The sequence below is a fragment of the Malania oleifera genome, chromosome 13 (genome assembly GCF_029873635.1).
Source record: "Malania oleifera isolate guangnan ecotype guangnan chromosome 13, ASM2987363v1, whole genome shotgun sequence".
NCBI lineage: Eukaryota > Viridiplantae > Streptophyta > Magnoliopsida > Santalales > Ximeniaceae > Malania > Malania oleifera.
In genome coordinates, this window is record NC_080429.1 from 5,889,816 (window position 1) to 5,915,203 (window position 25,388).

The window sequence follows — 25,388 nt, forward strand, 5'->3', positions numbered from 1 at the left end:
TTCGTCATTTTTATTTTAAAAAATTTTAAGAACAATTATATCCATTTTTATTTATTATCATTTTAAATTAATTAAAATATAAACAATTAAGAAGTATTTTAAGACAGTGTTTGGAAGTATGCTTCCAGACGTCGGAGTGGAATTTTTCAAAAGACATTTTATTTAAAATTTTTAAATAAAAAAAATTTAAATTTAATATATAAATTCTAAATTCCCGAAGTTTACTCTTATTTTATTTTAGTTAGTAAAGATAGATAAAGAACAATTATAGATAAACAATAAGTTACGGCCTCGGGTACGGACTCTGTCGTTACTGAACTATCGTAGACAACTGCTCAAAATCCACAACGGCGACTTTTGTAAAACCCTAGATGTTCATTCGGTTGCACTCACTACTCATTGGTAACCTTCGTTACAATCCCGAACTACTTTGCTCTTTTTATTTTTTGGTTTTTGTTTGCTTTTCCTTTTCTATTATTGGGTCTGTTTTGATTGAGGTTTTGGTGGGATCGATGACGTTCGGGTTAACATTTTCAGTGCGTAGATGAATTTGGCGTTGCTTTTTTCAGCATATGTATCATTTTCATTGTTTTTCTGAATTTTTTTGTTATTTTGAGTTTCTAAGTAGTGCAATGATACTGATGGGAATTTTTGAAACCAGGGTTTTTAAATTTGGAACGAGTATTTTGGGCGATGAAGTTAGAAATACTTAAAAAGGTGCTTGAAATTGGAAGTTAGATGCAGAATTAAGAAGGGATATAGAAGTTAATATGGAGGCATGGGAAGATGAAGAAAGTGGGATATGTGATCTTGCTTGGAAGGAAGGGTTGGAAAATTACAAACGCAGGTGTCGTGAATTTGAAGAGAGGTGTAAGAAAGATGAGGAGAGATGCAGGGTGTTGGAATTGGAGGCTGTGCAGAGGCAGAGGGAATTCGAATTGCTTGAGGCCAAGTTTAAGAGATTGGAAGCTGAAAAGCTTGCAACTGAACAGGAGGATGAGATTTCAAAGAGAAGGGTTGCTGAACTCAAAGAGCGAGTTTCTCTGATTCAAGGGGTTGGCAATGTTGGAGGAGATGGAAAGAGAACTACAGAGACAATTGTTGATTTGACATATGAGAATGAAGATGAAGACAAGGTTGTTCACCTAATGGTTGAGAATAGGGTCTTGGAATGTGAGAAGAAACATGCTGAAGCTGAAACTAAGGTTTGGGAAGAGAAGTGTAAAGAATTGGGTGCGAGAGTTATAAAATTGGAGGAAAGTTTGAGAATGAGATGTGGGTGGAATTCATCTGGAGGAAATAGGGATTTTCATGAAGGAGGTGGGGCAAAGGATTCGAGCAATGCAAGGAAGATTGAAGATGAATTGGACAGCTTAGCCAGTTGGGACCGTGGGCAAACCAAAGAGACAATGATGGATTCTGTGGATTGTATGCAAAGAGTTCATGATTCCATGGGTGCAAAACCAATCTCTCATTCTCATCCCCAGGAGAAAGCAATCACAGGGCTGCAAGCAACAGGTATTAATAATTTTTTTTTTTTTTATTGTGTACATAATTGTTCTTCCACTCAGTTCAACTAATCTCAGATTATTTTTTGAAAGAACTTCTTTGTAATGAAAAAAGATGAAGTTTCCCCCCCCCCCCACAAACTAATGCAAGCATTGCTTTTAATAATCTATACGTGGATGGATTTGAATATTTGAACCATCCTGAAAGGATTTTTTTTATTAATTAAATCAGGCGAACTAAAAATACACAACAGATGCATCCACCTGTTTAACATAAAGAGAGCTATGCTTTCTGAGGGTTTTACTCCTGAATTATATGGTTCTTGAGGAAAGCATATGTTGGATGAGTTTGAATTCTATATCCTGTTTAACATTGAGATAATAAGTTCTCTGATAAATGATCTTACGCAATATTTTGCTTGGACACTTTACAGGCTATGATTTCTTCTTTTCTTATCTTCAAAATAATATCTTTGTGATTGGGAGACAGTATATCCTCTGCAAGCTTTGTGCTATAAAGATGCAAAGTATGGAACAGTATTTAATATTTCTAATGGATAGAAGAATCTCATTTTCTGCTATGCATATATTTTTCTGTATTTTACAGTGTAAATGTTTCTTTAGTGAAAAAGTATTCACAATATGGACAAAGACCAAATGCACTATCCATTGGTTTATTGATTGACAGTAGTTAGGTTTTGTTTGATAAAACCTATGACTCTACGAGGCACTGGTGCTCGAAAAAAATAAGTCGTATGTGTATGGGTTATGTAGGATCCAGCATAGGCTACAGCTCAGGCATGCCCCTCTAATACATACAGTGTACATGTTTAAAATATTTAGTTAATTTTTTAAATATGGATATATATTGGTCATGACTTAATAATTACACTTAATGGGCAGGTTTTATGCAGATGATGCATGTTTATTTATTAAACAAAGCAGGGTCATGTACGATGCATGACCATACATGTTTTTTAAGAGGGATTTAAAAAAAAAAATGTTAATAGCAATTTAGCCTGCACTCATCAAACAAATTGATTTTGCGTGAAGTTTGAAGGATTCTCCTATTCAAGATGGGAGGCCAGCTTTTGGTTTAATGTACCAAATTAATAAGTTTAATCATTTCTCTATGTCATGATGTGATGACAATTTAGAGATAATTTATATCATTTACATGTTCCCTACCTTAGTGTACCCTAAAATTTTTAAAATTTCTGCATCCCTGTATAATGGTATCAGTGCTTACTGGAAATCAAACAGAAAAAATCAGGTGCCACTGAACACCAAAGGTTAGTCTTTAGTCTTGATCACTTTCAAGTAGTCAGTGCTTACTGGAAATCAAACACAGAAAAAATCAGGTGCCACTGAACACCAAAGGTTAGTCTTTAGTTTTGATCACTTTCAAGTAGTCAGTGTGCGTTCTCAAATGAACTGACACAAAAGAATACTGAATGCATCGAGTGTTAAGCACATAGAATATCAAACTGGCCCTTAGCAAACCCGTAATTCGTTATTTGGATTAGGGGATGGGATTGGATTGGGTTGGGTTGGGTTGGGTTGTTGTTATTTGGCTGCAGGGGTACTTGGTGTTTAAGTTTGAAGTTTTATAGGTGTCAGTGAGTACTTTGGTATGTGTCATAATAGAATATTTGGCACGTGGCTAAGCATCTAAAGTATTTATTGGTGTGTTAAATATTGAATCATCTGTATTTTTTGAGGTTTGGTTTGTTAGCTAAAGATCCCCTCTCTCTCTCTCTGATCCTGATTCTCCATAGCTGACTTTCAAGTAAGTTCCTTCCTCATTCTCGTGATCCCTACTGAATCATTTCACTGAATTTGCAATCAGTGAGGAGGTCCCTCTAGGTGAACATATCCAGTGAACCAGTTGTTCAGTTTTTAGTCCTGAGCCCTTCTACAAAGTTGGTGTGCATTTTCAAATGAATTAAATTAAAAGATACTGAAACATATTCAGTTTTCAGCGCGTAAAATGGTTGTTAAACATGCCTTTAGTCTGTATTATTGTACCCTTCAAGGCCTTCATTTAAAAAAAAAAAAAAAAATTGTGTTGCAGGCACACTTTCTATCAACACTCCAGAGCAGCGCTCTGTAGACATTAGGGGAGAACAAGGAGGTATCCAGTTACAAACACGCAGGAGATATGGCAACCAAGTCAGAAAAAAATTGGTTTTTGGAGAACAGGGAAGCCTTAATAGAAAGATAGCTCCATCCATTGCCAGTTTGTCAAAGCCTGCATCTGTTGGCATCATTGATATCAGTGACAACGATGATGAACCTGATAATATCCAGTTGCCTACTCCCGAAGTTTGTCAAAGTAAAATGGTTTCTGTTTCAAATGAACATGCACTAGAACATAAGAAAATGATTTCTGAGAACAGTTTGAAGAGGCCATGTATAGATCAGAGTGATGAGGAAGATATGAACGATTGCAAGGAAAATCTCCTTGCTATATCAATCCCCAAAAGAAGACGAACATCAAATATAGTAACTAGTGATGCTGAGAGTGACAGTGATGATGATAATGTTCCAATTTGTAAACTCAAGAGGAAGCATCTCGACAGATTGGTGCATGACCCCACAGGTTCTCATTTGAATACCTGTTCAGTAGCTTCTGCATCTCGGTTTGATAATGTCATAGATTCTGTAATCCCACCAAGACGGCGTCTAATGTCAATGAGGCAATGTGAAGAAAAAGGTTGCTTGGCAACAAATTCTTCAGTCAATCTGACAACCAGTGAAACTAAATATGATCAAGGGATCCCAACAACTGAGGAGGTTGAACATGAAGAAATAGAAGAGATTGAATCATACAGCGAGAGTGAGAGCTCGGATGGATTTATCGTTGACAAGTCTGATGTCTCTGATGCTGATGATGCTTCTAGTCACTCGGAAGATGTTTCTGATGGCAGTGTAGACTTTGAGGATATCTTATCTAAAATTCAGAGGAGCAGAAAGCCTAAATCAGTATGGGATTTTGAGGCAGACATGCTTGCAGCATTTGGTAAAGATCCTGAGCTGTGCATGAGGGCTGTTTGTGCTCTCTATCGGCAGCAAACTTGTGATGAAAAGGGCAGTAAAGATACGTTGTATCACAACCAACGAGGGTTTAGCAAGTTGGATGCGTTCAGGTATTTAGAATTTCAATGTGTGTACTTCCTGCACAATTTTCTTGGAGGCAAAAGCACATTGCAAGTGTTTTATTCATGCAACATGAGGTTTAAGTTAATTTTTCAAGGCAAAAGGAATTTCTATGTTCCAAATTGATAATTGATCACCTTGTTATTTCCTTCCTACACAAGTCTCTGGAGACCAGTGAATTAGAAAGTTTCATAGGAGGATTCTTTTTTTTCGGACCTATACACACCAGATAGTGTCTACACAAAGTTATCCTAGAGATTTCTGGAATCTAATTGACGGAGGACTGCCTACATTTTCCAGGCTGCCCACTTGGCACACCTATTTTAGGCGTGCCATGTAGATGTAGGAAATTGTGTTTGTTTTGGACTTTCCTTTGTATTGTGTAATTTCCTGTGTTTGTTGTGGTTTTATGTAAATATAAGTTAGTAGTAGTGGGTATAAATACTGGTCTGTAAGTTACTTGCAGTTATCACTTGAATCAGATTGTAGTTCCTCTCTCTCTCTCTCTCTCTCTCGTGCAGCCTTCCCCCCCCCCCCCCCTCTTCTTCTTCTTTTTTATTCTTGTTCCTCCTTTCTTCTCATCATTCCCTTTTATTCTGTTCCATCTCTTTCCCCTGTTCTGTTTAGAATTTTATGTTCTGTCCTTGTTTATTCCCTCTCCTGCTATCTCTCTCTTATTCTCTTCCTCTTCTTCCAGTTCTCTCCCATAATTCTCTCTCTATCTCTTTATGATTTCTGAATCCCTGTTGCTGTCCTACATCCCTAATATTTGAGAACTCCCATATCATGGGACAATTCACAATAGTAAATTGCCTGCTGCATTTTCAACAGTAGCTTGGTTTCTCAGGTGAGTACATTTGACTTCCATTTACCTTGAAAAGAATTTTATCATAGGTTCATTGCCTTTACACCTGAGATTTCCATACACTTGATGTTGTTATTACGAGTTTCATTGTAAAATTTATGGTTAGACACTTAAAGAGCTTCCTTTCCTTCTACTTAATTGTTTTCACTTTTCACAATAATTACAATAGATCAAATTTTGCTTCTCTATCGAACCTTGTTTCGCTGGTTTCCCACTTGTATAGGATTGCTTGATCCTCTTTTCTTCATGGTTATGAATAATCTGACATTCAGATAGCTACTTTTCTATGTCCCATGTGACAGCACCATAAAACAAATAATTTTATACATTCTTATCATCTTATCTGCCTAAAAATATTTCCTGTTTTTATATCCTATTTCTTTTAAAAGATTATTACTCAAATCCTATAGTCCATCTAACAACTACTGGAAATCTCGCGAGTGTGTATGTGCAAAAGTAACTTTTTTTTGCCCATTTCCTCTTATTTACATTCGGATACGACACGGATGGGATTACACATCTCATACTCTGCATTTATCAACTTGTTGATAATGATTAAGAATGTAAACATGTTATTTCTAATACATTTTATACACAATTTTTTGCCCCTTACATTTATTGGTTGGCCACTCAGAGCACTGGAACCGATCTCTTCTATGATTTATAAGCAATATACTGCGCTTTACCCATTGCATAATTTCTTCTAAAAAAATATCTTGGATCCATCAATTGATACAATTGGCTTTTCTCTGCTACTTTCTGCCCTAAATTACCTTCCAGGGGCAGTAAAGTGGCTGAGTTCCTCACTGATGGAGACCCAAAGGGTGAGATGAACAAGTCTGTTAAGGAGTTGCAAGGGTTCGATCCAGAAGCGCTTGAATTATGCAAAACTCTGGCAACTCATTACTCCAAGCAGCTGTTTGAAATTTACAAAAACAAAGAAGACCCTTTGTTTCACCCTCCATGAAATGTCCCTTGATGAATGTGATTGTGAGGGTTCTCGGAGCTGAAGACCTCTGCCAGAATTAATTCCCAGAGGATGGTTTTTTGTTAGTTCCCCATTCTCTGCAGGGTAATAGTCATTTTCCATCCAGTTCTGCGTTGTGTATATTACTATTGCTGCTATATATGAAGTACAAATATGTATATTCCCTTTTATCTTGTCCAAGGAACAGGAAATAGTGCATCCCCAGTTCTCTGTTTAAATTGTACTGGAGACTGGTTGCTTCTGTGATGATAGAATGCTTGTGCTACGATATTCAAGTCTGGGCTGTGAAAGATGAAATTTGGAGTTCTCTCTCTCTCTCTCTCTCTCAAATTCGTACAACTTTAAGTTTGATCCTTGATTATTATTTAGGCATATTTCTGATTGATACGTAGCATGTACCATTGTATCATCTAAACATTAGGCGAATAACAAAAACAATTAATAATAAATATAATAATATAGTTGTTACTTTTCTGTTTGAAAGTAAAATTTATAAAAGCATTCTTGATTGCTGTACTGCAGTGAATTGCTCGAGAGCTTACAAAGGTATATATATAGCAAATTACAACAAAAAAAAAAAAGTTAATAACTAATCATCTAAAATAACTATAATAACTAAATTAAGCAAACGACTTAACTATTGCTGTTACAGATAATAAAATCAGTTTATTATTATTCTGCTGCTATTGATACTTCACTACTGCTGAGATTAACACTCCCTCTCATGTCACAATCTGTAACCTGTGACTTACATTGAAGAAACTGACTTACTTTGTCTTGGAGCAAAGATATCCTTCAAACTCAGCCTTTCTGATAGTCTTGAAAAAGAAGAGAAGCCTAAAACCTTAGTAAAAATATCAGCTACCTGAGAATTTGTTGCAACATGAAGAGTTTTTATTATACCTTCCACAAACTTATTTTTAACTAAATGACAGTCCACTTCAATATATTTTGTTCTTTCGTGAAATACAAGATTTGCAGCTATGTATAAAGCTACTTGATTATCACAAAATAATATAGTTGACTTTGGATGTTCAATTTTTAAATCCTTAAGCAATTGTAATACCCATGTAATTTCACAAGTTGCACTTGCCATAGCTCTGTACTCAGCTTTAGTTGAGGATCTTGAAATCACTTCTTGTTTCTTTGATTTCCAAGTTATCAATGTATCACCTAAGTAAACAGCATAACCAGTCAAATCTGCATCACAAAAAGACTTAATATGCAGCTCTGAATTACTTGGGAAGAAAATTCCTCTGCTTGGTGAACCTTTAATATACTGAAGTACTCCATTGGCTGCAAGCTGATGAGGTTCCCTAGGTTGAGATACAAATTGGCTTACCTATGCACAACATAGGTAATGTATGGTCTAGTTAGAGTTGAGTATAATAATATGCTAATTAACCTTCTATATTGAGCAGGATCAGCAAGTGGTTTACCTTCATACTTGGACAATCACAAGTTTTGTTCCATAAGAAATTTAACAGGTTTGCTGCCAATAAAATCTGTATCATTCAGAATTTCCAGTGCATATTTTCTTTGAATTAAATTAATTCCTTCGTTAGTTCTTGCTACTTCAAGGCCTAGAAAATATCGTAATGATCCCAAATTTTTCAAACCAAATTTAGTGTCAAGAACATGCTTCAAATTATCAACACAAGTAGGATTGTTACCAATAATCAAAATATCATCTACATAAACCAGTAGCACTGTGAAAGAACAACCAGACGTGTGAGTGAATAATGAATAATTAGACTTTGATTGAACAAATCCCATCTACAGAACTGTGGTAGAAAATTTTTCAAACCACTGCCTTGAAGACTGCTTGAGTCCATACTCTTATTTAATTTGCACACAAGATGCTCCCCTTTGCTGTGAAAACCTGGTGGAAGAGACATGTATACATCCTCAATTAACTCCCCATAAAGAAAAGCATTATTAACATCAAGTTGATGTAAATGCCACCCTTTCACAGTAGCTAATGCAAGCACTATCTGTACTAAAACAGACTTGGCAACAGGAGAAAAGGTGTCTGAGTAATCTAAGCCAAGTTGTTGAGTGAAACCTTTGGCAACCAAATGAGCCTTGTACCTTTCAATGGAACCATTAGGATGATATTTAATTCTGTACACGCATTTGCAACCAATGGGAGATTTACCTGGAGGTAATGTAGTAAGAGTCCATGTGTTATCAAGTTCCAAAGCAACAATCTCTTTGTCCATGACTTCTCTCCACTCTAAAAACTGAACTGCTTGATGAAAAGAAGTAGACTCTGAGGGTGTAGAATTAATAGCCATTACAAAGGAATGAAAGGAGGGGCCAAGGTGAGAATAGCTTAGACTAGTAGAAATTTTATATGGTAAACCAGGAGCAGGTTTGTTACTAACAAGTTTACAAGAATAATCTGACAAGTAAGAAGGAGGATGATGAGATCTAACAAACCTTCTTAAAGAAGGACCAAGAAGAATAGAAGGAGAAGATGGAGTATCTATAGGGTCAAGGTTAATAGGAATATTTGCTGAAGAACTAGGATTTTCTGAATCAAGGTTAGAAGAATTATGTTCAATGGAAGAGATATGATTTTCAGAATTTGTAGGTAAAGTGGATTGAGAAGCAGTAGATTGTGAAGAAATAGAAGGAGAAACAAGAACAGAATTAATATCAGGAAATCCAAATGTAGAATGAGGGAAAACAAAATTATCCAAATAAGAAATAGAAGTACTAACAAATTTTTTAAAAGGAAAGATATGTTCATAAAATTGAACATCTCTGGATATGAAAATAGAATTAGTTTCAATATCCAAAAACTTATATCCTTTAATACCATGAGGGTAGCCTAGAAACACACACTTTCTAGCCTTAGGAGCAAACTTGTGCCTGTTGTGAAAGAGAGTAGAAGCAAAACATAAACAACCAAAACATTTCAAATGAGAATAAGAAGGAGACTTGCTAAAAAGAAGCTCAAAAGGACTCTTATTGCCTAAAGATTTAGAAGGAATCCTGTTGAGTAAATAAACATCAGTTAATATGGAATCACCCTAGTAGCTCAATGGCACTTTGGATTGAAATAACAATGATCTTGCAATATTGAGTATATGTTGATGCTTCCTCTCAACAATTGCATTTTGTTGAGGAGTAATCAACACAGCTCAACTGATGTAAAATTCCATTTTTATGAAAAAAAAATCTTTAAGAATAAATTTTGTGCCATTGTCACTTCTGATGGTTTGAATTGTGGTATTAAATTGTATTTTAACTAAAGCAGCAAATTGGGGAAGAAGAAACTGAGTATCAAATTTTTTCTTAACTAGATAAACCCAAATACACCTAGTAAAATCATCCATAATTGATAGAAAATATCTAAAACCTTCAAGAGTACATGTAGTGACCGAATGATAGCAGGTTAATAATAATAAGAGGGAGAGAAAATAGAACCAAAAACAGAAAAAGGCCGTAGAGATAATATTAAATAATAAAAAATACAAGAAATTGCCAAGCTTCGTCGACAGAGGCCTTTGAAATTTCCTTGATGAACACAGGGCTTCGTCGACGAGAAAATACCGAAAGACAGTTCGGGTTTCTCTGAATTTCGTCGACGAACACAGGGCTTCGTCGACGAATTTTGTGAAGGGCTCTTCGACGAAGTGAAGTGTCTCATCGATGAAGTTACGTGTCTCGTCGACGAGCCGGGCTCTATAAATAGTGGAAAGACGAGATTTTTATTCATTTCTCTCGCCTCTCTCTCTCTCTCTCTCTCTCTCTCTCTCTCTCTCTCTCCTAAGACTCCCTCTCCCTTCTCTCTTCATTTCCGGCCTCATTGGTCGCCGGATCGACGATCTAAGGCTACCACGACGCTCGTGGCGGAGTTCTCCCCGCATCTACCGGAGCGGATCGTCAGGAAATCGGAGTCGAAAATCATCCAAAATTCAGGGTAAGGCCTTTTAGTCTCCTTTTGGCCTTGTGGTAGTTATAGGAAATAATACAGACAGAAAAATACTGATGTTTAGTTTTGAAAAATATTGGTTTCAGGGTATTTTGTAGGAAGCCCTGCAGGTATTGGGCTAGAGTACAGTTGGGGCTTTTCAGAGATAAGGTAAGGGAAATATGCTATGTTAGGAAAGTTCTGAATATTATGCAATTTATTTATTTACGAAAATTATGTATTTTAGTATGATGTGGCTTATGATTATGTATATGGTACAAGGATATGTTTATGAATTTAGTTTCATGATTTTACGAATTTCAGTATTATGATTATACGCATTTCAGTACCATGATCTTATGAATTTCAGGACCATGTTAACACGAATTCCAGTATTACGAATATGCAGTTTCATGTTATGATTATTTAGATTTCAGTACGTTATGCAGTATCATGGTTATTTCAGTACTTTAAAATCATGGTAAATCAGTTAGTTATGTATAGAAATATATTATACGATATCAGACCCTGTTGGACTTGCAGCTACAGAGCACAGTACCGTTGCTACAGATACTATGTTATTATATGAGTGCAAGCTCCTATTCAGATATACATGGTACGGTCGACCACCTAGGCCCTTGAAGAGGTTAGGCTCCCCATCCAGATATGGGTTGAGGTGGGCAGGTCGACTGACGGAGTTCAGTGATTTATTCCTGGTTGGCCAGCCAGGGTAAATCCAGCCTACGGGCCGCACAACCTCGTCAAGAGGGGCATGTCATAACACAAATAGCCACAGGGAACAATTTCAGTTACTATTACTTACGTATTGATTTATAGAAACAGGGATCCTATTATATACACTAGAAGTATTTTGAATTATAACCATAACACTGATATGTTAAGCAATAGGGAAAAGGGGTGGTGTGTTTTATTATTTGTACTGTACTATTCATGTTTATATGAAACAGATTTCATGATATGTAGTAGCTCATTTGCCACACACTAGTAATAACATATTATCTCTTACTGAGCGTTGGCTCATCCCAGTGTTGATATATTTTTCAGGTGATCCAAGTAGGTGAGCAGATCAGACTCGCAAATAGAAGGGCTTCAGTAATGCCTTGACAGAGAGTGAGTATCATTTTTGGGAGCATTTTTGTATTACCCTAACTAGTTGAGGGCAATTTTTGGAAATACAATTATCTTTGTATGTTTTGAAAAACATTTCAGCACTCTGGTATTGGTTCTGGTATTGTATGTAATGGTTTAGGTTTTGTTTATATGATTATGCTTCTCGCTGCTTAGGATTATATTATGGTATCAGAGTATGATAATTATTACAGTGGAAAAAAAAAAATCAGATAATTAGGCAGGTTGTTACAGTACAAGTAGCAAAAGGACCCCATAGATCATAATGTATTAGCTCAAAAGGTTTATTTGAAGCATTACTACTACAAGCAAAAGGTAATCTTTTCTCTTTAGAGAAATGAAAAACATCACAACATTTTGGTTTATTGGAAATATTTACATCAAGATCATCTTTAAGCAAAGAAAACTTGGAATAAGAAGGATAACCTAGCCTATATGCCACAATTCTGAAGAAGAATAACCAGCATGAGTATGATTGACAGCAAGGGCAGTATGCACAGTAGAATCTTGCAACAATTACAACCCATTGTATTCTTTACCCAGTCCAATCATGCTCCATAGAGCAAGGTCCTGAAAGAAACAGCAATTACCAAGAAATATAAGGCAACAATGAAGATTTTTGGTAAGTTTACTAACTAAAATCAAATTAAAACTAAATGTAGGAACATATAGAACATCGGTGAGGATGAGAGTAGAAGAAATTTGTACTGTGCCTATGTGTGTGACTAAGGCCTTTTCCCTATTTGGCAAATAGACATAAGTTTGTACAATGGAAGTAACAGAGGTCAACTGAGAAACAGAATAGACCATATGGTCAATAGCTTCAGTATCTATGATCCAATTATTGGATTTAGAGTCATGTATATGAAGAGATGGAGTAGAAAATTGAGCAGAAAATATGGAATGAGATAGATTTGGTTTAAACCAAAAGGGGTTACCTGAAAAATTAGATGAATAAGAAGGAGTAGAACTGCTGCAAGCAAGGAAAGAAGATTGAGAAGATGCAATGGGAGCTGAAACAGATGTAGTCTGATGAGAAGCTTAAGTACCAAATCCTGATCCAGTTATTGAATGACTTTTCAAAAAAGTAAGCAACTGCTCACATTGATCCTGAGTAATTGGACATTGTGCAGAGGAAGGCTGTTGTTGTGTAAAGTTTGGCTTCAAAGGACCACCAAAAATATTTGATGAAAGTTGTTGTGTCTGAGGCATGATTTATGATTGAAGATCAATTTAGGGCAACGAACCAGCCACTTGGTTAGCCATAATTTTGTGACCTCCTTTAAGTTTGTACCTTAGAGGATAACCATGAAGCTTATAGCATTTATTAGCTATATGACTTGTTAAACCACAATAGGTACAAATTGGTCTTTCTTTCTTAGAATGCCCTCCTCCTTTACCACCATTGAAATGCTGAAATTGTCCTTTGTTATGGTTAACAAACATCGTAGCAGCAGTTGCTTCAAGATTATAACCTGTAATGCCATGACCAGTATTTCTCCTCTTTTCTTCTTGTATAACCAAAGAACAAACTTTGAATAATGAAGGAAATGGTTCTATTACCAGTATTTGACCAATAAGATTGCTATAACTATCATTTAAGCCCATCAAGAACCTAAAAACATGTTCCTTGTGTTGAACATCCAATTGAGAAGCCTTGGATCCACAAACACAAGTTCAAGAACAGACGGTAAAAGGTTGATAGCTGACAAACTCATCCCATAAAGTCTTGAACTTTGTACAATAAGAACTTACTGAGAGTGATCCTTGTGAAAGATGAGAGATTTCTTTCTCAAGTTCAAACAATTGTGGTATATTACCTTGTGAAAGTCTATCCTTAAGATCAAATCACAAATCTTTTGCATTATTGATGTACATCACAGTAGCTTTCAATTTCATACTCAAAGAATTGGTTAGCTAAGAAAGAACTGTAGTGTTGCAGCGACTCCAAGAATTGAATAAAGGAGAAGGATCTGGTTCTGTGATCGAACCATTCACAAATCCAAACTTGTTCTTGAAATTCAAGGCCAAGAACACTGATCTAGCCCAACTCATATAATTTTCTGGACCTGTAAGAGGTTGATATGTAAGAACAAAACCTGGATTTTCATTCGTAGGAAGAAAATAAAGATTATTAGCATATTCATCTGCCAATGCTGTGCTTGGATTGGACACAGAATGCGAAGAATTAGAAGTAGATGTTGTCTGCGATGAACCAGTAGTGGAAGCCATTGAAAAATCTTGAAGAAACTCGAAATCAAAATTCTTCAATGCTCTGATACCATGTATAATTTATAAAAGCATTCTTGATTGCTGTATTGTGGTGAATTGCTCGAGAGCTTACAAAGGTATATATACAGAAAATTACAAAAAAAAAAAACTGATAACTAATCATCTAAAATAACTATAATAACTAAATTAAACAAACAGCTTAACTGCTGCTGTTATAGATAACAAAATCAGTTTATTATTATTCTACTGCTGCTGATACTTCACTGCTGCTGAGATTAACATAGAAAGGTTAGAGTTTGGAAATTTGGGACGCTTAGACTACCTTGTGATGTATAGATTATTTCGTTAACTTATAATGGATGAGAAAACCCTCATATTCTATGTCATTTTTATCTTGTCTTTCTGAAGTATATATATCATCTTATAGTCTAAATCTTTACTAGCAAATGGAAATTAATTTCCTTATACCAAATATATTTGTCTGGAAAATATTTTTTTATTATGTGGTCGATATTTTAAAAATCGTTATGAACATGTTGTAATAAATGGGAATAAAAAAAAATCAATATCTTGTAACTAAATAAATTAATCTAAAGATATAAGGGCTCGTTAAATTTTTTTTTTATTATTTTTTTTTTAATAATTACAGAAACTTCCCATTTTTTATAAAAAAATTGTTAATATTTGTTTAAATAATTGAAAAACATTCAATATACATATAGATTAGAAAATAACATAACACTTTTGTGGAATTTTTAGAAACTTGAAAATGAAAAATGGAAAGGTTTCAAATAGCTAAAGAAGCACTAAAATTTATTTTTGTAATTTATATATATATATATATATATAAAAGCATATAATAACATTATATTGTAGGATAGTCACGCATGACTTCACCCATTATTTTAAGCAAACTATATGTTAATGGTCTTAATAGATTTCTGAGGAGTATTAGTCACCGATGGCCGGCAAGATGTGATAATCGTTTAGAAAAAAAAATAGTTGATAACCACACGCAACAAAGCCCAACCACAAGTTGGATTTGATTTGGTTTTACTATTGGAAATTTTTAAAATTTTTAAAAGTTGAAAGGACTGTTTGTTTAAAAATTTTGAAAGTTGGAAATTAGGAATGGAAATTATTTTCACACCAACTTTTGAAAAAAAAAAAATCCTTAATTATTTTTAGGAAAACTATACAAATGGAATGATATATATATTTTAAAACTCTGTGGTTGAGATTTTTTAAGTATTGAACTAATTTATTGAGATAATGAACATGTCCTATTTTTCACCACTTAAATATTGAGCTATTATTTTAAATGAAAAATCGTAACCCCAAAGTTCGAATCCTAATTATTTAACCATGAAAATCTTGAGTTAATTATATATTCTGAACACATAATCATTATATCCATACCCAAATTCTTCCTTAGCATACCCGTATAATTATATTTAACACATTAATTCTTTTTTTCTTTTTCTCCCTTTAATTAATCATGAGAATGGCAATTTTATGGAGAGCCCAATGGCACTATATAATTAATTAATTAGAAATATGCATACCGGGAATATATAGATAGAGCCAAACGTTTCGTCTTCTCATCTCTTTAATTTCTGTAAAATCTAAAATTTCCACCAACAGTAATGCACCTCACCCAAAATACCCTATAAAAGGGCTCCCGTTGTATATGAGAGAGAGAGAGAGAGAGATGGAAGGAGTAGGAAAAGGGAAAGCAGAGAAGGTGGGAAACGGAAGCAGTGGTTACTTCAAGATGCCACTGCACTACCCAAAGCACACAGCCTCAGAGTACGAGGCCATGCCGGAGTGGAAGTTGGATTGCCTTCTCTCACAGTACGGCCTTTCTTTCTCCGGCACCGTTGACCAGAAGCGCAAGTTCGCCATGGGAGCTTTTCTTTGGCCTCCTTCTCCTTCTCCTCTTCCTCGCCCTTAATTAATATTTATGCATACATCATCCATCCATCCATCCATCCATCCATATGGTTGAGTCTTTGTGTTGTGATCCATCATATTGTTGTGTATTGAATTCCATGATGGGTTAATTAATACAAATGGTTTAGTATTTTGCAGATGTTTAATGATTAAAAAACTAAGGTATAATATGAAGGGGATATTCCTTTATTTATATGTAAAATATGTGACAAATACATCTCATGTCAAATGTTAATTGACAAATGTAAAATTTATTATTAAATGGTTTACGTGCAAAAAACAAACACTTATATATTAAATGTTTCACTTCAAGAAAACACATGTGTATCTCCCAAGATTGTTTGTAGTAAACTTAGTCTTTTCTTAGTTAAAATAATTAAAATTCGAAGACTGAAATTTTTATTTTAATATAGTACGTTAGTATTTAAGTGAAGAGTCATAGAAGGAAGAGCTCATTGTCCCGATATATTAATTGAGCGTCTAGAGGGTCTTGAACACTACGTTTTAAAATTAAAAAAATATACTTACATATTGAAGTCCATGATAGACTAATAGAATTGATTAATATTGTGCATATACATATATAAGTAAATCTCACACCTCATGTCAGATACAAATAGAATGTCGAACCAATCACCACATATTTCACATAAGAAAATAGACAGTTGTATATTGAATTTGATGATAGGTTAATAATAATAATAATAATAATAATAATAATAATAATAATTTAATCTTGTGCATATATTTAAACATGAACATACTTACATATAAATACCCTTCTCTTATGTTCGGAAAGACCTTGAGTTTGAAGTTATATTGGATTTGAATAAGATGTAATATAAAATTGTATAAATTTATCTAAATCCAAATTTCAGGTATGATCCCCAAGAGTTGTATTGGATTTGAATATTAATTGTGATGGGAGTTGTAGGAGCAATCCGGGTACTTTAGGAGGTAGAAGAATTATTCGGGATTGCCCTGACATGGTAAAAGTGGTTTTTTCAAATTATTTTGGTAATAGTACGAAATTAAAAGCAATCAGAGAAGAAATTCGTTTGTGCAAACGTTTACATTATTTTAATGTGATTATTGAAAGTGACTCGCGAATTGTAGTTGATTAACTTCGGAAAGGTAGATGTACTTTGTGGTATCTTTGAGAATTTTGGAAGGACCCTGTGGTGGAATTAGAAGGAGTGAACGTTAGGGTGATGCATTAATATAGGGAAGATAATAGTGCGGCTGATTTTCTTGTTAAAGAAGGAGAAATGGGAAACAATGTAATCTACGAAGAACAACACCTTCTACCACGTTATCTGAAAGGTATTTTTCGGATGGATATGTGGGGTCTTGTTTCTGTTCGTCGTTAGTTCAATTCTAGAGTTTCGTTTAATGTATTTTGTTTTGATTTTGATTGTGTTTATGTTTTTATTTTCTTTGTTAGTTATGTTTAATTTTGTTATCCCAATTTGGTTGGTTGCTAGTATTGATTTTTTTTTGGGAGGATTTTTCTGTATTCTCCCTTTTGTTTTATTTTGTAACAACGATATTCCTTCATCAAAAGTAAGGGTATATTAATAAATAAATGGAGGTGTCATCCTCTTTTAGTATATATATATTAAAATTTGTTCAAATGCACCAAAATTTAAATTTAAAGTCTAAAATCTGCGCAAACCCTACCAAAAGAAATATATATATATTAAAATTTGTTCAAATGCACCAAAATTTAAATTTAAAGTCTAAAATCTGCGCAAACCCTACCAAAAGAAATTTCACCTCCTACATGTTTCTTAATATGTTTGTTGGATGTAAAACCTGAGCTAAATAGGTCTCACTCCCCATATCTCATATATATGCTTGCAAATGTGGAATTCTTAATCACGTTTCATCTAGAAACCAAGCACATGGGCATGTAAAGGTCAAGGTGTATATGTTCTATGTAATTTCTCTATTATTACAATTTTAGGAAGGTTACTAAAACCAATCTTGTGATTTAATTAAACAAAATTAGCTATGTCCCGTTTAATTATGATGTATTGATATTAAATCCTCACAATAGTTTCCAAAACTATGTAAAATTATAAAAAAATATTATTATTTTTTTACAAATATCAATTTATTAATATGGGTATGTTACGTGTCCCCTTAAATGCTGACTATTTTTTCTTAAATCTCTATTATGTCCAGCTCTCATTTTTTTTTTTTAAAAAAAAAAATACACATAATGATCATCATCTAAATGCTTAATTTTAATAGCCCCATGATATTGGGCATATTCTATTTTTGTTGATTATGAAGGGATATTTATCTTTGGTCAATATACATATTTATATAGATTAACATATATAGTTACAACTATCGCAATGTTTTGAAGAAGTGATCCGGAATATTGAGAAGTGATAATAATAATAATAGTTCGATGTAATCGTTATTTACTTATTATTTTCCTAGTTGCGGTTTACTTAATTACTACTCGTTGATTGGTCTTTAGACTAATGGATTAAGGCCAACAAACCAATAGTCTCGGTTTGTTTTTATCAAAACTGGGATCGGGAGTATAGTTATGTGAAGGGAAAATAGTAGCACCCCCTATACACCGTTCTACGAACAGTACCTAAGGAAGAATGCAAAATTAAGTACGATTTAGGAATGTTTAATAAGATCTCTAAAGCAAGGGATCTTATTAAATAAACTCTCATAAAAACTAATATAGGTGAGATCCGAAACATTTCAATCTTTACCTTTTGTTTTATCATCGAGACACATACACGCAAAAAAAAAAAAAGATAAATACAAATATTAAATACTTAAAATGATCATATAAATTCATAAAATTCAAGAAGAAAGGATGTTTAAAACATTCCCAAAATTTAAAAAAAATTGAAGAATTTTTAATAATTTTCTACAATTTTCTAGATTTTTTTTAAAGAATTTTCTCCATTTTATTTGTTTTTTGTATTTTATTTTTCCATATTTTTTGATTCCCTAAGTAAAAAATGACCCAAAGAATTTGTATTTATTTTATTTTTTTAAATAATTTTTCCTTTTTTTTTTTTTTTATCTTTCTAATATTTTTCCTAATTTTCTTTAATTAAAAAATGAATTAAAATTAAATAATAAATTTTATATATATAAAAAAAAAAACAAGCACTCCAAGGAAGGTCAGACTAGTTCAACCAGTTTGAATCAGGTCAATGGGTCGACTCTGACTTGGGAGCTGAGTTGACCCGGTTCTTGGAAGGAGAAGGCGGGTATATTGAGATCAGTTGCCACATGTCGCCTATTCGCGGCGACACGTGGCAAGCCGACACCAGCGTGACGTCACCCTGTATCACGAGCTAAGCCTGTTCAGGGCATTATGCTTGCCTGTGACCACTTATGTCGTATGTTTGAGATGAGTTTCCATTATGTAAATACTAGTGTAGGGTTATTTTCCACTAGTAATGTCTTTATATGCCAAATAAGACAACATGACTCCTCGGTCACTTTGATGTTTCTTAGTGTCAGGATGATAATTACATAAAAACCTCTTTAGGGGAGGGTGAGTGTTCATCAGTCAGTATAAAACTCATTAACTATTGTCAACGTGTTTAGCCTACTTGCCTCCCTCACTAAACACACCATGTCAACGGAGGTGTTGTTAATGAATTACGTTTGCTTCAATGTTTAGTAGTTTGCTTGCCACGACTTTCATGAATTGATTATTGTTTCCGCTGCTATTTGAATGAATGTTAATGAAAGTGCTTCGTGGATGAATGTTGGTAAACGATAGGCTGACTAGTTAAGCAAGAGTGCTTTAGCTAGCGCCGCACGACCCTTCACAAGGGTGTGAAAATAGTCGGACCGTGACAATTGGTATTAGAGCCAAGTTGTGACACTTGGCTTCAAAGCCCAAGGTTGAGTTGCTATGTGAATTCGATTGCCTTCGTTGTTGGATTTGGAAAGCTTTGGTAAGTGACCATGACACCGAACAATGCTGAGAGGATCAGCGTGCTGGAAGCACAGGTTGAGACAACAACCAACAATATGGCCATGGAGGTAGCCCAGATGAGAGAACTTGCTGATGAAATGATGGGATCACAAAAACATCAACTAGGGTTTGATAGGCGACATGTTAGAGGACTTTCACCACACAGTTGAAACTTTGCAGTCACAGATGGCTGATCTGGATGCAAAGGTGAATCTAATGGTTCTTGCTATGGGGAACTCCAACACTCCGGGAGTTAGCAAAACCAAGGTACCAGAAACCAGGACGTATGGGGGTGCCCGTGATGCTAAGGAGTTAGAGAACTTTTTGTTTGATATGGAGCAGTACTTTCGTGCTGTGAGGATGGCCTCAAAACAAGCAAAGGTGAATACTGCGACCATGTACTTGGTTGGTGATGCCAAACTGTGGTGGCATACCAAGTACGAAAATCAAAGGCGTGTAATTGATAGTTGGGCAGACTTGAAGAGAGAGCTCAAGGCCCAATTCTTTCCTGAAAATGTTGAGTATAATGTAAGGAGAAAACTGAGAGATCTCAAGCATATGAGGTCGATCAGGGAATATGTAAAACAATTTTCTGTTGTGATGTTGGATATTCGAGATATGTCGGAGAAGGACAACTTGTTCTATTTTCTAGAGGGGATGAAACCGTGGGCAAGAACTGAACTTCATAGGAAAAGGGTTCAAGACTTGTCAACTACACAAGTTGCTGCAGAATGCTTGACTGACTACGCTGGTGATGATACCACTTTGTCCAAATGGATTGGCAGAGAGGGAAACAGTGGAAAGTCTTTCAAGAATGGCAAACCCAAGAGTGGGGGAGCCGACTCCAAATCATCAACCTCGAAGGAAGCTTCGTTGTCTCAAGGGTTCAACACACCTAATGGAAAGAGGAAGAGTAAAATTTTGTGCTTCTTGTGTGGTAGATCTCACAAAATGAGTGAGTGTCAACACAAGAGAGTACTCAATGCCTTACAAGCTTCTACTTCGGGAAAAGGGGTGGAAAGCGAGGAGGAAGAGGATTATGCCCCGAGGGTGGGTTCAGTGCGATTGGTGAGCACATTGGAAAAGCAGGCAAAAACACCGAAAGTTACACGAGCTAAAGGGTTAATGTTTGTGGACTTGAGGATAAATGAGAAGAGTCGCGCTATGGTGGATACGGGAGGATAAATGGGAAGAGTACTCACGCTATGGTGGATACGGGGGCTACTCATAATTTTGTTTCGCAGTTGGAAGCATGGAAACTCAACTTATCCTTAGAGAAGGATAATGGGAAGGTCATGCGAATTTCACTACGGTACCACTGGATGACTTTCCAGTCATTCTAGGAATGAAGTTCCTAAGTGGGACGAGGGCAGTGCTGATGCCTTTGTCTTGTTCCCTGTATCTGATGGGAGATCACTCGTGCATGGTGCAAGTCATTGCAATGAAAGGAGACGACAGGAAGTCCCTTTCAGTCATACAACTCAATGAGGGATTGGGTCAGGGTGAGCAGACACGTCTAGCCACGGTGGTGGTAGACAAAGAAGTAGGCCAAGAGCTGGAGCCTACGACCATCCAAGCGATGTTGGATGAGGATAAGGAGGTGTTGTCGGATAAGCTACCTCACAATTTGCCTTCACGACGGACCGTGGAGTAAGAGATCGAGTTGTTATTAGGAGTGAAACCACCTACTAAAGGGCCATGTTGGATTGCGCCTCGAGAGATAGTAGAGTTGGGGGAACAACTTGATGAATTGGAAGCGGGATGTGTTCGAACTTCTAAAACACCGTTGGGGGCATCGGCGTTGTTTCATAGGAAGCATGAGGAGCATCAACGAAAGGTGTTCGACAAGCTAAGGGGAAATAGTCTGTATGTGAAGAAAGGGAAGGTCTCTTTTGATCAGTGGAGCAACAAATTCCTTGGTCAAGTGGTTGAACAAGGTTGTATCCGGAGGGGTATGGAGAAGGTAAAGATGATTCGAGAACGGAAGATTTCCATGACAATGAAGGAGTTGCGTTCTTTTCTTGGCCTTACTAGATACTGTAGGAAGTTCGTTGAAGGGTATTCGAGGAGAATGACTCCAATGACAGGACTATTAGGGAGGTATTATTGGCCGCACACGCAGGATGATGTGGTTGATTATACCCAAACTTGTCTCACTTGCCAACAAGACAAAGGGGAGCGGAAGAAGTATGGTACTTTCAGGGCCACACCAAAGTATTGTTCGGCAGAGAAGATGACACAATTGTTCCTTGTGACTGTTGTGAAACATTGGAGTATTCCCCAAGTTATTATTTGTGACCGAGATTTAATGTTCACTGACAACTTTTTGATAAAGTTTTTCAGGATATTCAGGTCACATCTTGACATCTCTTCGAGTTCTCACCGACAGACAGACGGACAGATAAAGAGATTCAGAGAGCTGCTAGATGAGTACTTGTGCCATTTTTTCAATGACAACCAGAAGAATGACGTGCAACTACTTGATGTGGCTTCGTTCTATGGCAATGCCCAAAGGAGCTCAACAACCAACAAGAACACTTTTGAGCTTGTTACAAGCCAGCTGCCGCTGTTACCTCACACAATGGGCAAGCTGTACAGACGAAAGAGTCCCAAGGCGTACATCTTCACTAGTGAATGAAGACAAAATGTAGAGTTTGCCCGAGCCTATCTGGAGAAAGCTTCTAAGTAGATGAAGAAGTGGGCAGATGAGGGGAGAAGACCGCAACTTCATGTCAGTTGCCTCAAGTCGTTCAATGCCAACACCAATGACCTGAACAGAAGTCAGTTCAACAGAGTAGAGTTGAAGATAGTGCAACCTGACAGACGTGAAGTTGAAGAGATCCTTGTAGATAGAAAGTTCATATCCTCAGGGAAGAAGCAGTAGAAGTTCCTTGTGAAGTGGAAATGCCTTGATGACAAAGAAATTAGCTAGATTTCCGCAGAAGATATGCAACCGTTCGTGGACAAAGTTCAAGAGTACCTACCGCCAAAGTCTATGAGGACGTCGACCGCATAAATGGGGGAGAATGTCATAAGCTAAGCTTGTTCAGGGCATTATGCTTGCCTGTGACCGCTTATCTCGTGTGTTTGGGATGGGTTTCCATCATGTAAATACTAGTGTAGGGTTATTTTCCGCTAGTAGTGTCTTTGTATGCCAAATAAGGCAGTATGACTCCTCGGTCACTTTGATGTTTCCTAGTGCTAGGATGATAATTACATAAAAACCTCTTTAGGGGAGGCTGAGTGTTCATCAGTCATTGTAAAACTCATTAGCTATCGTCAACGTGTTTAGTCTACTTGCCTCCCTCGCTAAACACACCATGTCAACGGAGGTGTTGTTAATGAATTACGTTAACTTCAATGTTTACTGTTTGCTTGCCATGAATTTCATGAATTGATTATTGTTTCCGCTGCTATTTGAATGAATGTTAATGAAAGTACTTTGTGGATGAATGTTGGTAAACGATAGGCTGACTAGTTAAGCAAGAGTGCTTTAACTAGCGCTGCACGACCCTTCACAAGGGTGTGAAAATAGTCGGACCGTGACACCCTACCACATGGCAAAAAGTAATAAGTGAGGGAAGGTTTGGCACAGATCATTGATGTGGCAGCGATTCAGCCATCCATAGAAAACACAATTTGGACAGACAAGATTGCGCTACACTGCCCCTCAAAATACATGGTCCTAGTTGCTCCATGTGCCATTGTTTGTATGATGACACGTGTTCCAATAACTTTTTTTGAAAATTGAATATTATTTTTTTCTATTTTTTATCTTTCTGAACACCCTCTCTCTCTCTCTCACTTTCCTCACTATTCTCCCTCTCTCTCTCTCTCTCTCTCTCTTTTTTCTTTCTCCCTGTTTCCTTCTCTCTCATAGTTCTCTCTCTCGCAACTCTCATCTCACTCCTCTCTATCTCACATATCTCTTGTCACGACCCTAAACTTCTACTCAATTTTTTTTTAAATAAAATAAGTCTACCTTGATACCAACTGTAATTCCCTGTGCAATACTCTATCCACTATATCTGTATAAATATACTAGAGTACCCTATAGTGCCCAAAATGGCACCAGGTACAACAGTCCTCAAGATAACATACTACAAAGCGGAAGCATCTACATATATATACATAAATCCAATAACAATATACCAGAGTTCTACTATTTCTAAAATTATACATGTACATCCCCAAAAAATCCATAAACACAACCTAGGGATTACACAAAACACATTTCCCAATTCAAACACTTACCCCGAAACTATGACTGTGCCAACACCCCCTCCTATACTTTGGAGCTCGCTCCGCTTGTCAGTCTGAATCTCCTGAAATGTTTGAATTCTTGGGGTGAGACACCTATCAGTAAGTTGGAATATGTTATTATCAATGTGTGGCAATATGAGTTTTAGTGTTCCAAATATACAACCATTATTTACCTTTTCTTTCACTGTGAAATCATGTAAAACTGTAAACACATATATACAAATATATTTCCAAAATACTTACTTTCCTTTCTCATCATACTTTGTATAAAACAATAACTCTCTATAAAACAATAACTCTGTATAAAATAATATCTCTATATAAAATAATAACTTTGTATAAGTAAATGCGCATATATGCATAGAAGAACTGCCATGGATGGATAATCAACAACGTCATGTATTAACCCCGCATGATCCGGGTTGTGCGGCCTGAAGGTTGGTCCTAGCCATGGTTGGCCTAATCAGGCTAAGTCAACTATATTTGTATCTATATATGTAACTATGGGTACGATTAGCCTAACTAGCTGGTCTGGACTCCAGGGGGTAATTTCTAACTTCTATGGCACAATCGACTATGCCACCAGCACTCTATCTAAGAAGTGTGGTTGCACGGGCAACTATGGGGCTACGATACCATACCTAATTATGGTGCATTAGGGTTCTAAAAACATATAATGTGATTTCCAAAACAATATAACCACATGATTTCATTTCACAAGTTAGTATAATATGTTATACTATAAATCTGTAAAAAATAACTTAAATACTGTAATTATGTATATAATATTATACTGTAGTTCTATATAGAATGCTATAGTCCTTTATAGGATGCTGTAATACTGTATGAAATTTGGATTGTAGTCCTTAATAGGACGCTGTAATACTGTATGAAATTTATACTGTATAAAATCATATCTTTGTATATATATATATATACTTCTCTATAAAAACTGATGAATTTATTTATACATACATTCAAACTCATGCCACACAAATTGAGTGATACTTTATACTATACTTTTCTGCTGAAAATATTAAGATAACCATCTCTAGGGTTTTACTCAACCCAATAACCCAACTATCTCAAAACATATATATATATATCATTTTCAAAATTCAAATTTCCAAATGTCTAAATACCTAGGAAACTTATATATCATTTTTGAAATCACATACTATAATTTAATCAGTTAATAAAAATGTCTGACATAACCTAATCTCCTTACTTGTTTCCTGGAGCTATGCTTGCACGGAACCCAAAATTGTGCCTATGGCACTCTCACAAATCCTGTATCCAAATATCTTAATTCAATCAGTTTAACCCCAGAATATTTACCCTTTTAATACTCTTAAGCCCATATTCTTCCAATAACCAAT

General features: G+C 35.7%; 1 protein-coding gene across 4 annotated transcripts; it reads left to right on the forward strand.

Annotated features, from left to right (window-relative positions):
* The first annotated feature begins 229 nt into the window (after positions 1 to 229).
* LOC131145431 (uncharacterized) lies at positions 230 to 6,831 on the forward strand. Of its 4 annotated transcripts, none has more exons than XM_058094502.1 (4): positions 230 to 402; positions 662 to 1,518; positions 3,583 to 4,657; positions 6,313 to 6,831. In XM_058094502.1, exons 2-4 carry the CDS (start codon positions 771 to 773, stop codon positions 6,497 to 6,499), a joined length of 2,010 nt encoding a protein of 669 aa, XP_057950485.1. In that variant the 5' UTR covers positions 230 to 402; positions 662 to 770; the 3' UTR covers positions 6,500 to 6,831. The 4 variants fall into 4 exon arrangements, with proteins under 4 accessions (XP_057950485.1, XP_057950483.1, XP_057950486.1 ...); XM_058094500.1 differs by having other exon boundaries at positions 392 to 536; XM_058094503.1 differs by having other exon boundaries at positions 399 to 574.
* The last annotated feature ends 18,557 nt before the right edge of the window (positions 6,832 to 25,388 follow it).

Excerpts from the sequence above, each read along its gene's own strand:
- LOC131145431 (XM_058094502.1), top strand. The coding sequence starts at position 771 with ATGGAGGCATGGGAAGATGAAGAAAGTGGGATATGTGATCTTGCTTGG. Across the intron at positions 1,519-3,582 it reads CACAGGGCTGCAAGCAACAG|GCACACTTTCTATCAACACT; the intron begins GTATTAATAATT and ends ATTGTGTTGCAG. Across the intron at positions 4,658-6,312 it reads AGCAAGTTGGATGCGTTCAG|GGGCAGTAAAGTGGCTGAGT; the intron begins GTATTTAGAATT and ends ATTACCTTCCAG.